Below are 13,879 nucleotides of genomic sequence, written 5' to 3'. Positions count from 1 at the left end.
CACAGAAATAATAACTGTTAGAAATGAAGATTTGGGTCATGAAGGAAGTTAACTGTTTGAGGGCTGGCATAATATATTACGATTCATAGTAGCCTGTACATCGGACTAAGCCCCTCCCTATAATCTCAGGCAATTTTCTGATAGCTAATGCTGCCTCCTAAGACCTTAAGACCAGGGATAAGATGCTCTGGAAAGGGGTACCAAGTAAATTCTTCCAAAAGTAACTGAGGAAATTGGGATCTGTAGCTTATATATCATCGCTTGTGAGTTCTGGTGGCTTGAGCTGATCCTGGAGAGCCTGCTCATTGTGGGAATCCAGCACAATAAAAGTCAAGACACTGTACCAACTAATCATACTTGAAAAGTGCTATTTTAAAAGTGACCAACTGGTCTCTCCTTTTCCCATCTCTAATGTCTCTCTTACCAAAGACAGCCCTGAATCATTCTACTTTGGAACCATTTCTTCTCCATGAAGATTCTGCTTCCTGTTACAATTACAGAGAACACTGGCCAGCTGACTATGCATTAGCCAACTGCCGCCATTGTTAAGTTCTTCTACAACCCTTGTACTGTAGCAGCTGTTCTGAATTGCACAGAACAAGATGCAACCCAACTAGCTATGGGAAATCTGACCTACTGAACAAAGCAAAATGCTCTATGTCCCAGTGCTTCCTCTCTGGACCTCTTTATGCCCACAATCCTCAAGAACAAGTTTAGATATTGATCGAGAGACTAAGAACTCTATTGAAAATAGTTACAAAGAGCACCTCCTCTGTGCACTGTACTAGGAGTTTACTTATTTGAGCTCATGTAATCCTTACAATGTGAACTGCAATTTACCTCATTTCACTGAGAAGAAAAATGAAGGCCAGAGTTAAGTGGTTTGCCTGAGGTTGCAGAATTAGTAAGTGTCAAAAAACAGGCCATGAACTTGGGTCTAACTCTAAAAGTCTTTTTTTCAACCATATCATATTGCATTTCATTTATTTCTTGCCTATTAAAATATTTTAATATATTTATGAACTATATAAAATACAAATGAGACCATAACTGATTTAAAATCAGATAAATATTAAACCACATTTCCTGAGGTGTGATGTGGCAGGACAAAAGAGCCCCTTCAAGAAACACACACTTTAGTAATCCTTAGTCCACATGATGGCAATAAGTATCATTTAAAAATATTAGAAGAACACAAGTTAACAGATTGTGAAGAAAAAATTTTTTTTAAGTTTATACAGAGGGATAGGGTGGGGTCCAAGATGGCAGTCGAGAAGGTAGAAGCTATACTCACTTTCTCCCAGGACCAAACTGAAAGCACAAATAAAATATACAACACTCAACCTTAATAACCAATTGAAGACGAGCTGTAGAGAAGTCTTATAACCATGGTTTTAGAGAAGAAGCCACAATGAAACTGGCAGAAACGACAGACGTGAAAAGGGCAGGTCCCACTCCCATGGGCTGCAGCTGTGGTTCCAGAGGGATATCTCAGCTGCAAGGGGGTTTCTCTTGATAAGTGTGGGATCTTAAGCCCAAATAAGGCTCCCCAGCCCAGAGGCCAGAGCCTGGGAGAGGCACCATATAACATCTGGCTGTGAAAAGCAGTGGGTTTCTGTCTGCCAAGGAGAGAGGGGAGTCCACTAGAAACTCAAGCAACTTCTTAAAGGGCCAACGCACAGTATCTCCTTTGTAGCCACACTCCCTGGATTCCAGCAGAGGGATGGCGGGAGCAGACTAGAGTCATGAGAGACTGGGTTTTATTCAACATTGTTCTGGAAGTCCTAGCCACGGCAATCAGACAAGAAGAAGAAATGAAAGGCAAACAAATTTAAAAAGAAGTAAAATTATTTTCAGATGACATGATACTGTATATACAGAACCTAGAGTCCACCAAACACACACACACACACACACACACACACACACACACACACACAAACTACTAGAATAAATGAATTCAGTAAAGTAGCAGGATACAAAATAAACACCCAGAAATCAGTATCACTTCTATATACTAATAATGAACTATCAGAAAGGGAAGCTAAGAAAATAATCCCATTTACAATTACATAAAAACAAACAAACCTTGGAATAAACTTAACCAAGGATGTAAAAGACCTATACTTGGAAAATTATAAGACACTGAAGAAAGAAACTAGAGAAGAGACAAATATGTGGAACCATATACCATGTTCATGAATTAACATCATTAAAATGATCATATTACCCAAAGCAATCTAGAGATTCAACACAATTCCTATCCAAATAGAAACAAATATTCCAAAAATTTACATGGAACCATAAAAGACCCCAAACAGTCACAGCAATCTTGAGAAAGAAGACAATATTTGACAACGGAGGCATGAAAATACAATGGGGTAAAGACAGTTTATTCAATAATTAGTGTTGGGAAAACTGTACAGATATGTGAAAAAAATGAAACTAGATTACCTTTTTACACCATATACAAGAACAAACTCAATATGAATTAAATAATTAAATGTTAGACTCAAAACCACAAAAATCCTAGAAGAAAAGATAGGCAGTAAAATCTCTAACATTTCGTGTAGCACCATTTTTTCTGATATGTCTCCTTGGGGAAGAAAAAATAAACAAACGGACTACATCAAACTAAAAAAGTTTTGCACAGCATAGGAAGCCATCAACAAAATGAAAAGACCACCCACTGAATGGAAGAACATATTTGCCAATAATAGAAAACTTATACAACTCTTGTTTTTGTGTGTGTGTGTGGGGGGGGGGGGGGCGGAGTTTTTTGTGTGTGTATGTGTTTTTGTTTGTTTTGTTTTTGAGAAGAGGAAGGAAGAGAGTGAGAGAGAGAGAAACATCAATGAGAGAGAAACACAGACTGGCCACCTCCCACATGTCCCTCACCAGGGATTGAGCCCACAACCCGGGCATAAAAACAAACAATCCAATGAAAAAACAGGCAAAGGATCTGAATAAACACTTTTCCAAAGAGGACACACAGATGGCCAATAGACATATGAAAAGTGCTCATTGTCACTAATCATCAGAAAAATGCAAATTAAAAGCACAATGAGATACTACCTCATACCTGTCAGAATGGCTTTCATCAATAAATCCACAAACAACAAGTGTTAGTAAGAATGTAGAGAAAGGAAAACCCTCATGTACTATTGGTGGGAATGCAGTTTGGTGCAGCCACTGTGGAAAGCAGTATGGAGGGTCCTCAAAAAATTAAAAATAGAACTACCTTATGATCCAGTAATTCCATTTCTGGGGATTTATCTGAAGAAACCCAAAACAGTGATTCAAAAGAATATATGCACCTCTATGTTCATTGCATTATTTACAATACCCAAGATATGAAAGCAGCCCAAATGCCCATCAATAGGTAAGTGGATAAAAAAGCTGTGGTACATCTACACAATGGAATACTACTCAGCCATAAAAAGAAGGAAATCTTGCCTTTGCAACAGCATGGATGGACTCGGAGAGTATTACACTAAGTGAAATAAGCCAGTCAGAGAAAGTCAAGTACCATATGATTTCACTTATATGTGGCATCTAATGAACAAAATAATCAAACAACCAAAAACCCCGAAATAGAAACTGGTTCACAGCTGTCAGAAGCAGGGGGTGGAGGGAATGAGCTGGGTAATAAAGGTAAAGAAATTAAGAAAAAAACCCAACAACACACACCCTCATAGACGGACATCAACATGGTCATTACCAGAGGGAAAAGGGAGTGGGAGGCAGGAGAGGGTAAAGGGGGCGGGGGGGGGGGTAAATGGAATGGAAAGAGACACGACTTGGGATGGTGAACATAATACAATATACAGTTAGGTATTATAGAACTGTACACCTTAAACCTATATAGTTTTATTAATCAATGGAACCCCAATAAATTCAATAGAAAGGAAAAAACTTAAAAATGTTCACACAAACAGCAGAATTCATTCATTTTGAAATCACTGCTAAAAGATAGCAAAAAAGACTGGATGTGTAAATCAAATGTTTATGACTAAACATTCCTTTCAATCTCTAAATACCAAATTTACAATTAATGTCTCTTAGTAGTTTGGTGGAATAACAATGAATGTTAGAAAATACAAAATGAGTACAAAATGCTGATAATTTTTCAAAAGCTATCTTCATTCTTGCACTCAGATTACAAACTACAAACATTTCATTTTCACCTCTTTAATTACTGGACTAGTTTCCAGGCTACAAAACAGGCACTGTTTCTTGGAGACATGAAACAATGCACAGCAAAAGGAGGATTTTAAAAATTTCATCAAGAAATCCCATGGGCCCTAACCAGTTTGGCTCAGTGGATAGAGCGTCGGCCTGCAGACTCAAGGGTCCCAGGTTAGATTCCGGTCAAGGGCATGTACCTTGGTTGCGGGCACATCCCCAGTGGGGAGTGTGCAGGAAGTAGCTGATTGATATTTCTCTCATCGATGTTTCTAACTCTCTATCCCTCTCCCTTCCTCTCTGTAAAAAATCAATAATATATATATATTTTTAAAAATCCCATGGTTTTTGGGGTTGGTATTTCTTAAAAGTCTCCTAAGGAAAGAATGTATTTCTTTTCTTTTTATAAAAAATATTATTTTTGCCCTAGCCGGTTTGGCTCAGTGGATAGAGCGTTGGCCTGCAGACTCAAGGGTCCCAGGTTCGATTCCGGTCAAGGGCATGTACCTTGGTTGAGGGCACATCCCCAGTAGGGAGTGTGCAGGAGGCAGCTGATAGATGTTTCTCTCTCATCGATGTTTCTAGCTCTCTATCCCTCTCCCTTCCTCTCTTTAAAAAATCAATAGAATATATATTTTTAAAATAGAGTTAAAAAAAATATTATTTTTCATCCTAGCCAGATTGGCTGAGTGGATAGAGCATCGATCCGCAGACTGAAGGGTCCTGGGGTTCGATTCTGGTCAAGGGTAAGTACCTCTTTTGCAGGCCCTATTCCCGGTTGGGGTGTGTAGGAGACAACCAATAGATGTGTCTCACATTGGTGTTTCTCTCTCTCTGTCTCTCCCCTACCCTTCCACTCTAAAAATCAATGGAAAAATATCCTAGGGTGAAGATTAACAACAACAAAAAATTTGTTTATTATAGTTAACATACAATACGATATTAGTTTCAGTTGTACAACCCAGTGATCAGACATCATAGTGACCATCCTGATAAATCCCATACCCACCTGACACCATACATAGTTACCACAAAATTACTGACTATATTCCCCACACTGTACTTTACATCCCCATGACTATTCTGTAACAACCAACTTGTACTGCTAATCCCTTCACCATCTTCACTCATCCCCCAAACCTTTTCCCATCTGGCAACCATCAAAATGTTCTTTGTATCTATGAATCTGTTTCTGTTCTGCTTATTCATTTATTTTGTTTTTTAGATTCGATTATTGATAGATATGTATTTATTACCATTTCATTATTCATATTTTTATCTTTTTTTATTTACTCCTTAAAAAAGACCCTTTAACATTTATGTAATACTGGTTTGGTGGTCATGAACTCTTTTAGCTTTTTCTTGTCTTGGAAGCTCTTTATATGGCCTTTGATTCTAAATGATAGCTTTGTTGGGTAGAGTAATATTGGTTGTAGGTCATTGCTTTTCATCACTTTGAATATTTCTTGCCAATCCCTTCTGGCCTACAAAGTTTCTATTGAGAAATCAGCTGACAGTCTTATGGGAGCTCTCTTGTAGGTAACTAACTGATTTGAAAGAAGTACACAGGGAATAAGTAGGGTTACAGTTGTGAGTATGCAAAACACAGAGCTTATTCTTGTATTATTTTATATTGTATTATTTACTTGTATTACAACTGTAAACCTACTTTTGCCCATCCCTGTAAGTTCTTAAAAACTCTAGGGGTCATCTGAGTTATTCTCCACTTCATACAAGAATCTCCTTCACTGCTGCCTATCAGAGAAAATCAATTTTAGAGTCAAACAAATATAGATTTAAATCCTGGTTCTGCTACTTCCTAGCAAATTGCTTCACTTCCCCAAATTTCCATTTTTTCTCTGTGACCTGGGAACAACATCTACCTGCAATGTTTGTAAAACATTATAGGTCATCAATAAGTATGGCACCGCTTGCTTTCCTTTCTGAATCTGTCACCATCTGGCCATCCTCTCAGAATACACTCAGGTTAGAAACATAGTTCCCAGGACTGACCACAGCACTAGAACAGTGGTCTGACCAGCCAGACACCCAGCAGGACTACCACCTCATAAGACCCAGATCATGAGGATCACTCAAATCAAAGGGTGTTTACTGAGCACCTACTTATAGCCAACTGATATTAGCTTACTTTTGTGCATTTTGTACTTGCTTTAGTGCTAACAGGACTTAAAAAACCTATGTTTATTTAGATAGGGTTGAGTCAAGAAGTAGAGCTTATTTTCCTGAGCTCAGGGCCAACAACTTCAGATAGTGGCTCTAAATGTGACTAAAATATCATTTCAGAGTCGGCAGACTTTTTCTATAAAGAGTCAGAGAGTAAATATTCTAGGCTTTGCAGGCCATGCAATCTCTGCAGCAACTACTCAAATCTGACATTATAGCATGAAAGCAGCGTAGACAGTACCTAAAAGTGTGGTTGTGTTTCAATCAAACTTTATTTACAAAAGCAGATGGATATTGTTTTTGCTAAAGACTAATGGGTTTCAATTATTTTCAAACATTCAGGACATTCCAGTAAGATTAGCAGAGCCTGCTGGTTATTCCCCATATCCTCCCTTCCTCCTGCGTAACAGAGTCACTGAATGTTAACTAAGCACTGGGCACCCAGAATAAAGGCTGCACTTCCTAGCTCCTTGCAGCTAGATATGGCCATGTAAATCAAAATCCAGTCAATGGGATGCAAATAAAATTAAAACATGCAATTTTGGGGAAGTGGCTTTAAAAGGGATAAGGGTAGAAATAATGCTGTTCTCCTGTTTTTTCCTTTTTCCTGCAGGAATACAGAGGAGATAGAGTTGAAGCTTTAGGCCTAGGCCCCTGATGACCATCTCAACTCTGTCCTGTCTATGAGAAAGAATTAGCCTTTTCTCCTGTTTAAACCATTGTTATTTCGCATTTTCCACCACTTATCCATACTAATAATAGAGGAATATGCAAATTGTCCAGGACGCCATCACAGTAACGACAGATCAGCAGGCTGCACGCACAGCAGGCGCGGGTGGGTGGGGACTTGCAGTGTCGGGGGCGGGGCCACAGCAAGGGGGGGGGTCTTCTCGTGCCTGCGCCGGGGGAGGGGTTGATCAGGAGCCGCCGTGGCTGCTTCGAGGGCCGGAGAGAGAGGCAGGGCCTGATCAGGAGCCAGCACTGCAGCAAGGGCCAGAGAGAGAGGCAGGACCTGATCAGCAGCCCCCGCGGCTGCTGCGCTGTGGGCCCAGGTCAAGGCTCATGCAGGAGGCAACCAATCGATGTGTCCCTCTCATGTTATATTTTTCTTTGTCTTTCCCTCTCTCTTCCATGCTCTCTGAAAATTAATGGGAAAATATCCTCAGGGAGGATAAAAAAAAGAAAGAAAGAAATGTCATAGCCTATGAAAGATACATCTTGAAAATGCCTAAGGAAAGTTGTCATTTTTTTGTGGTGAAGGCACTGGAATCCATGTTGATGAAAACACCTTGGTGGCTGTGAGGGCCGAGGGCGGCAGCTGCGGTGGCTGGCAGTGGCAGTGGCAGCAGCAGTGGGATGATGGGGGTGGCGCCTTCCCCTGATCAGCCCAGTGGCCTCCGGCAGAGGGCGCCAGACTGCGGGTTAGACCTGCCCCACCCCCGCCCTGGGGAGCGGGCCCAAGCCGTCGGTAGGACATCACTTGAGGGCTCTCGGACTATGAAAGGGGGCAGGCTGGGCTGAGGGAAACCCCCCCACAGTGCACGAATTTTCGTGCATTGGGCCTCTAGTCCTAAATAATATACAAGGAACGGAACAGATAAAAACAGCTTCTTTGTAACTCTTTCTAGTCTTGTACTAATCATCAATCTGGTCATGTACAGAAAGAGTTTTTCTTTGTATATAACATGCTCAAACCCCAACCTAATCCAAATATAAACAGATCCTAAAATAATGTGTGAGCATTGGCCCATAGCAGCGGTTCTCAACCTGTGGGTCGCGACCCCTCTGGGGGTCAAACGACCCTTTCACATAGGTCGCCTAAGACCATTGGAAAACACATATATAATTCCATATTGTTTTTGTGATTAATCACTATGATTTAATTATGTTCAATTTGTAACAATGAAATTGGGGGTCACCACAACTGTATTAAAGGGTCGCAGCATTAGAAGGTTGAGAACCACTGGCCTATAGAGTCAGAAAAACTAGCCTGTAACCAACAATGAAAATCAAAACAGTCAAGCAGAGCAGAACAACAATGCTAACTGTCAAAGGAAAGGGACGATTACCTCACCTGATGGTGAACTCTAGCAGCTCCTGGGTTCCCTGAGGGTCCAGGTGCTGAAGACTGTACACCCTTTCAAGGCTCTGCTGCAGGAACTGATGGGAAGGATCCTCATGAGGCGTGATATTGGGGGAAACAGCTGATGACACAAGTTTTCTACCTGATAACTAAGCAAACATAGTCAGGTCATAAACTTTTTGAAACAAAATAACCAGAAAAAAAGTGAGCCAAATAAAGTAAAAGGAACAAAAAGCTAGGGGATTCTATAAAAAACCTTTCTCCCCTTCCCCAGCTTCAATGGGAGAAAGGGAAAGAGGAGAGGAAATGAAATAGCCACAAGCTGCAAGGAGAAAAAGAGAATGGTATATTATTATTTTCCATTACTAACTGAAATAAATGGGCTAACCATAGAAATAGGACTAAAAATTAATGTTCCCACATTTACTTACTTACTTATTTATTTATTTATTATTTATAATCACTCTCATTTTTATCAGAGCCAAATCAAGACCAAACTATTTTATTGCATTAAGTCCAACTTTAATTTGGCCTAATTAAAAATTTTTCTCTCTCATTTATTTATTGACTAGAGGTCCGATGCACGAAATTCATACAAGAGTAGGCCTTCCTTCTCCCAGCTGCCGGCACTGGCTTCCTCCAGCACCCAGGATCCAGGCTTCCCACGCAGCCCCGGCTTCATCTGGAAGGTCGTCCAGAAGGACGTCCGGTCTAATTAGCATATTACATTTTTATTACTATAGATTTCAGAGAGAAACATCGGTTTGTTGTTCCACTTATTTATGCTTCATTGGTTGATTCTTGTATGTGCCCTGACCATGACCTGCGACCTTGGTGTATCGGTCTGATGCTCTAACCAACTGAGCCTGATATAACATAATCAATAACCTAAGAACATTTAAAAAATGAATCGTTTTTAAAAGGTGAGAAGCAAAAGTACAAAACAATGGGATAGAGCTCATGAGAGAAAGAGCATGAATGAATCCTTTTTCAGAGAATATAGTCTGTTTTCTACTATTTAATAACCACAAAGGACCAAAAACAAGGACAAAAGATGTTTTTTTCAACATACCCTCAAGGCAGGAACAAGATGAGAAAGACTGTCCCGGAGGTAGGCATAGTGCCTGAAGGTATGATCCGAGAACAATGCTGGCATTGTTGGACAGCTTTTAGCAGCATTGAAGATAAGAACCAAAACTGCAATGTCTGATGGATGAGTGAGTTAAGTAAGCCTGGAGGTACAAAAGGTTGAGTTTGGCCAGAATCTAGTGTCCCCACTTCCTGCCCCCAAAATTCCCACTAAGTGACTACAATTTTCTAATACAGAAATGCAAATTCAAACAGAGACAGATTATCCTACTCCATATTATCCCAATTACCAAAAGTTTTAAAAAATAATGCCTGTGGGGAGGGCCTGGGGGGCAGAAGGGGCAAGAGAGGGCTGGAAGAGGTTAGTGGGGTAAAAAGAAGGACCTATGTAATACTTTCAACAATAAAGATTAAAAAAATAAACAAGCAAACAATAAAAAATAAGAAATTGACAAAAGAAGAGAAAAACTTCAAGATAGCAACCAAATAACCGAACGATCAGTCAACTGGTTATGACGCGCACTGACCACTAGGGGGGCAGATGCTCAATACAGGAGCTGCCCCCTGGTGGTCAGTGCGCTCCCACAACCGACTTTCCATGGCTGGCCAACCTCCCGCGGTCCCTCCCCCTGGCCGGCCAGCCCCGATCACAACCAAGCTGAGGGATCCCACCCATGCACAAATTCGTGCACCAGGTCAATAATAATAATAATAATAATAACAACAACAATAATAATAATGCCTGCTGCTGTTGAGAATACTAATAAGTGGAAACTTTTGGTACATTGGCTACTAAAGTATATAATGGCACAATACCTTTGGATAATAATTTGGTACTAGATAGTAAGTGTCTTACGAATGTTGAATAATTCCACATCTTAAATCTATTCTAAGTAAATAATAAGATAGCACAGAAACCTTTATAATAGCAAATAATCAGAAATAACTTAAATATCCCAAACCAGGAGAATAACTATACAACTTATACTTCATTTACTTGATGGAGTATTATACAATCATTAAAAATTATGCTTATAGAGAATTTATAATATTGTATCATAAGCATTTTGTCACACATGAAAAGGCAGACTCTAAAATGTAGAAGATATGACAGCTACCTATTATCAAATATTTGTTAATGAAATATATATGTATTAAAAAAAAAAAAACTAAAAGAAAAATCCCAACCCCAAGATTTTAAAAAAGGAAGAAAATACACCAAAATATTAACAGTTGATTACTTTGGATAGTAGAACTTTAGATGTTAACTACAAAGTTTCTTCTTTCTATTTTGGGGGATTTTCTTTCTATGCATATTAATTTTATAACAGAGAAAATTACAAATTTAAAATAAAAGATAAATATAACTTCCCATCTTCTGTATGTACCCTTATGGCAGATCCTGCTATCTGCCTATACAATATACACTCATCTCTTTTTCCTTACTAATAGAATATTGATTTTATTCCAAATATCCTATAACTTCCTACCTAGAACCTGAACCTGATGATTGGAACTCTAGTAATAATCACAGGCAACTGAAAATGGCACAACAGAAAGAAACAAGACCCTGGATCACCAGGAATAATGTGCAGCCACTATACCAACACCAGACTGCTTACCTCCAACTTCTTTTACATTAGAAACAAATAAAAATCATAATTTGTTTTAAGTTCCATTTGGGGGCGATCTCTGTTACAGCCAAACACATTTCCTAAATAACACAATCCTCCAACTACCCCCTAAGAAAAGTACTTTAACAGCTTTTAAAAATGTGTGTCGTGCCCTAACCGGTTTGGCTCAGTGGATGGAGCGTCGGCCTGTGGACTGAGAGGTCCCAGGTTTGATTCCGGTCAAGGGCATGTATCCTGATTGCCGGCACATCCCCAGTAGGGGTTGTGCAGGAGGCAGCTGATTGATGTTTCTCTCTCATCGATGTTTCTGGCTCTCTATCCCTCTCCCTTCCTCTCTGTAAAAAAAAAAAAAAAAAGTGTGCTGTTTTTTTAATATTTTTAAAATATATTTTTACTAGAGGCCTGGTGCACAGATTCATGCACTAGTCCCTCGGCCTAGCCTGCGGGGATCAGGCTGAAACCGGCTCTCCGACATCCCCTCAGGGGTCCCGGATTGCAAGAGGGCTCAAATCAAATCCCTAAACTTCACCAATGGTCTTGCATAGAGTGAAAAGAACCATGGGAGAGCATGAATGCACTAATGTAAATGTATTCCCATGACTGGAAAATAATCCAATTGCACAGCATGCTGTCCATGGCAATCATAAACCTATTGAACTTGTATCAGAGGCATAGTAGCTCAGCTGCATCCATTCATTCAGGCTGCATATCAAATTAAACACGCAATAAGACATAGGGCAGTGATGGCGAACCTATGACACGCATGTCAGAGGTGACAAGCGAACTCATTTTTTTGGTTGATCTTTCTTTGTTAAATGGCATTTAAATATATAAAATCAATATCAAAAATATAAGTCTTTGTTTTACTATGGTTGCAAATATCAAAAAATTTCTATATGTGAAATGGCACCAGAGTTAAGTTAGGGTTTTTCAAAATGCTGACATGCCAAGCTCAAAAGGTTCACCATCACTGACATAGGGGAAAGTCCATAGGCTTTAAACCAAAGGTAGCTGACTGCGAATCCCGGATTTAATGCTTGGAGAGTTACTTAGCCTCTCTGAGCTTCAGTTTTCTCATCTGTAAGCTGGGAATAATACCTCCTTCCTCGGTTGTTTGGAAGATCATTGATAAAATGTATAAAGCATTTACATGGTATGTGGAATATAGCAGGTGTTCGATAAATGGTGTAAAAAGTATTTGTATTAAATGGCAAAGGGCAATTACTGTGAAAACAAGAAAGCTGAGAATAACCTCCAGGCTAGGCTACCTCAGGATATACTCTTACCTAAAAGAAATGAAAAAATAAAAAATAAAACTCAGACCACCTAAGCTACACCACAGGAAAAGATGCTAGAATTCCCTGCCAAGTCAGTAGGGTCTGTCCTAAGCACAGAGGATACATGCTGGATCATCCATGTCTGGTTCAGCTGTGTCAAAAAATGGGTGGGTGCTCAGGAGCTCTGGAACCAAGGGAAGCACCAGGGTTGGATGTCGACTTCCCAGAAACTTCAGGCATCTGAAATAAACAAAATGAGAGCCCGCATTAGTAAGTTAATAAATGCTTTTCAAAGTACTAGGATTTCAAATCAGAAAGCCTGATTTAGAATTACAAGTTCTCAACCACCTAGTTTTGCTCCTTCTATGACTTCAGACAAGTCATTCAATTATTCTAAAACTCAGTTAATTTGTCTAAAAATTTGGTTATTATGAAGACAAAAGAGCTGATATAGCTGCTATTACCACTGGTTACTTAACAACCATTTCCCCCATCTTCCTGGCCAAGAGAACCCTGATTTTACTCAGGTATAAGGTAGATAGCAAAGTGCTCAGAGACGACAGGCCCAGCCCAAGGGCTCAACCACAATTGGTCTAATAAACCCATCATAGCAACCCCATCCATATTTTCCAGTGACTGATTTGCAAGTAACCAACTAATCCAGTACTAGTGAATGGAAGTCTGCTGGAGAGCTTCTTAGGTATCCTATATAATAAAAGCACAATATGCTGCGTCCAACCCTTCGTTCAACCGCTCGACCAGTTGCTATGACATGCACTGACCACCAGGGGCAGACGCTCCAACCGGCAGATTAGCTTGCTGCTGGGGTCCAGCTGATTGGGACTGGGCGAGACCAGCTAGACACACCCTGGAGCCTTCCCGGGGTCCCTCCCCGGCCCCAATCATGCACGAGTGGGGTCCCTCAGCCTGGCCTGTGCCCTCTCACAATCTGGGACCCCTCAGAGGAGGTCAGAGAGCCAGTTTCAGCCTGATCCCCAGAGTACAGCCCCAGGCACCCCACTGGTACACAAATCCAGGCACCAGGCCTCTGGTCTGTCATAAAGTAAGAAATCAATTGGCTATTAATTGGCTATCAGTTAACTATTATAACTACATTAAGGTCCTTAATAAACTATCATGAACTACAAGTGTGGACTAGTGGTTGAGTGTCAACTCATGAACCAAGAGGTCGCCGGTTCGATTCCCAGTCAGGGCACATGCCTGGGTTGCTGGCTCCCTCCCCAATGTGGGGCATGCAGGAGGCAGCTGATTGATGTTTCTATCTTTCTATCCCTCTCCCTTCTTCTCTAAAAATCAGTAAGAACATATTAAAAAAAAAGAACTACATGTGTGCTAGGAATTATGCATTTTTATTATTTTTTATTTGTTAAGTTCTGGTTTAAAAGGTGTGATGAATTGAAAATAAA

The 13,879-nt window shown here is 40.1% G+C and overlaps 1 protein-coding gene across 2 annotated transcripts in view; it reads right to left on the bottom strand.

Annotated features, from left to right (window-relative positions):
* The window catches only part of INTS4 (integrator complex subunit 4), a 92,367-nt gene that overhangs the window by 26,990 nt on the left and 51,498 nt on the right, over positions 1 to 13,879 (bottom strand). For both annotated transcript variants that reach the window (XM_036324863.1, XM_036324864.1), the window contains exons 13-15: positions 12,577 to 12,692; positions 9,525 to 9,658; positions 8,444 to 8,601 (exon numbers count right to left, since the gene is read on the bottom strand). In XM_036324863.1, coding sequence (XP_036180756.1) covers positions 8,444 to 8,601; positions 9,525 to 9,658; positions 12,577 to 12,692 — 408 coding nt within the window. The remainder of the gene's footprint in view (positions 1 to 8,443; positions 8,602 to 9,524; positions 9,659 to 12,576; positions 12,693 to 13,879) is intronic.

This window comes from Myotis myotis, unplaced genomic scaffold (assembly GCF_014108235.1).
Source record: "Myotis myotis isolate mMyoMyo1 unplaced genomic scaffold, mMyoMyo1.p scaffold_m19_p_10, whole genome shotgun sequence".
Classification (NCBI taxonomy): Eukaryota; Metazoa; Chordata; class Mammalia; order Chiroptera; family Vespertilionidae; genus Myotis; species Myotis myotis.
This window is presented reverse-complemented; position numbering and strand designations above follow the sequence as displayed.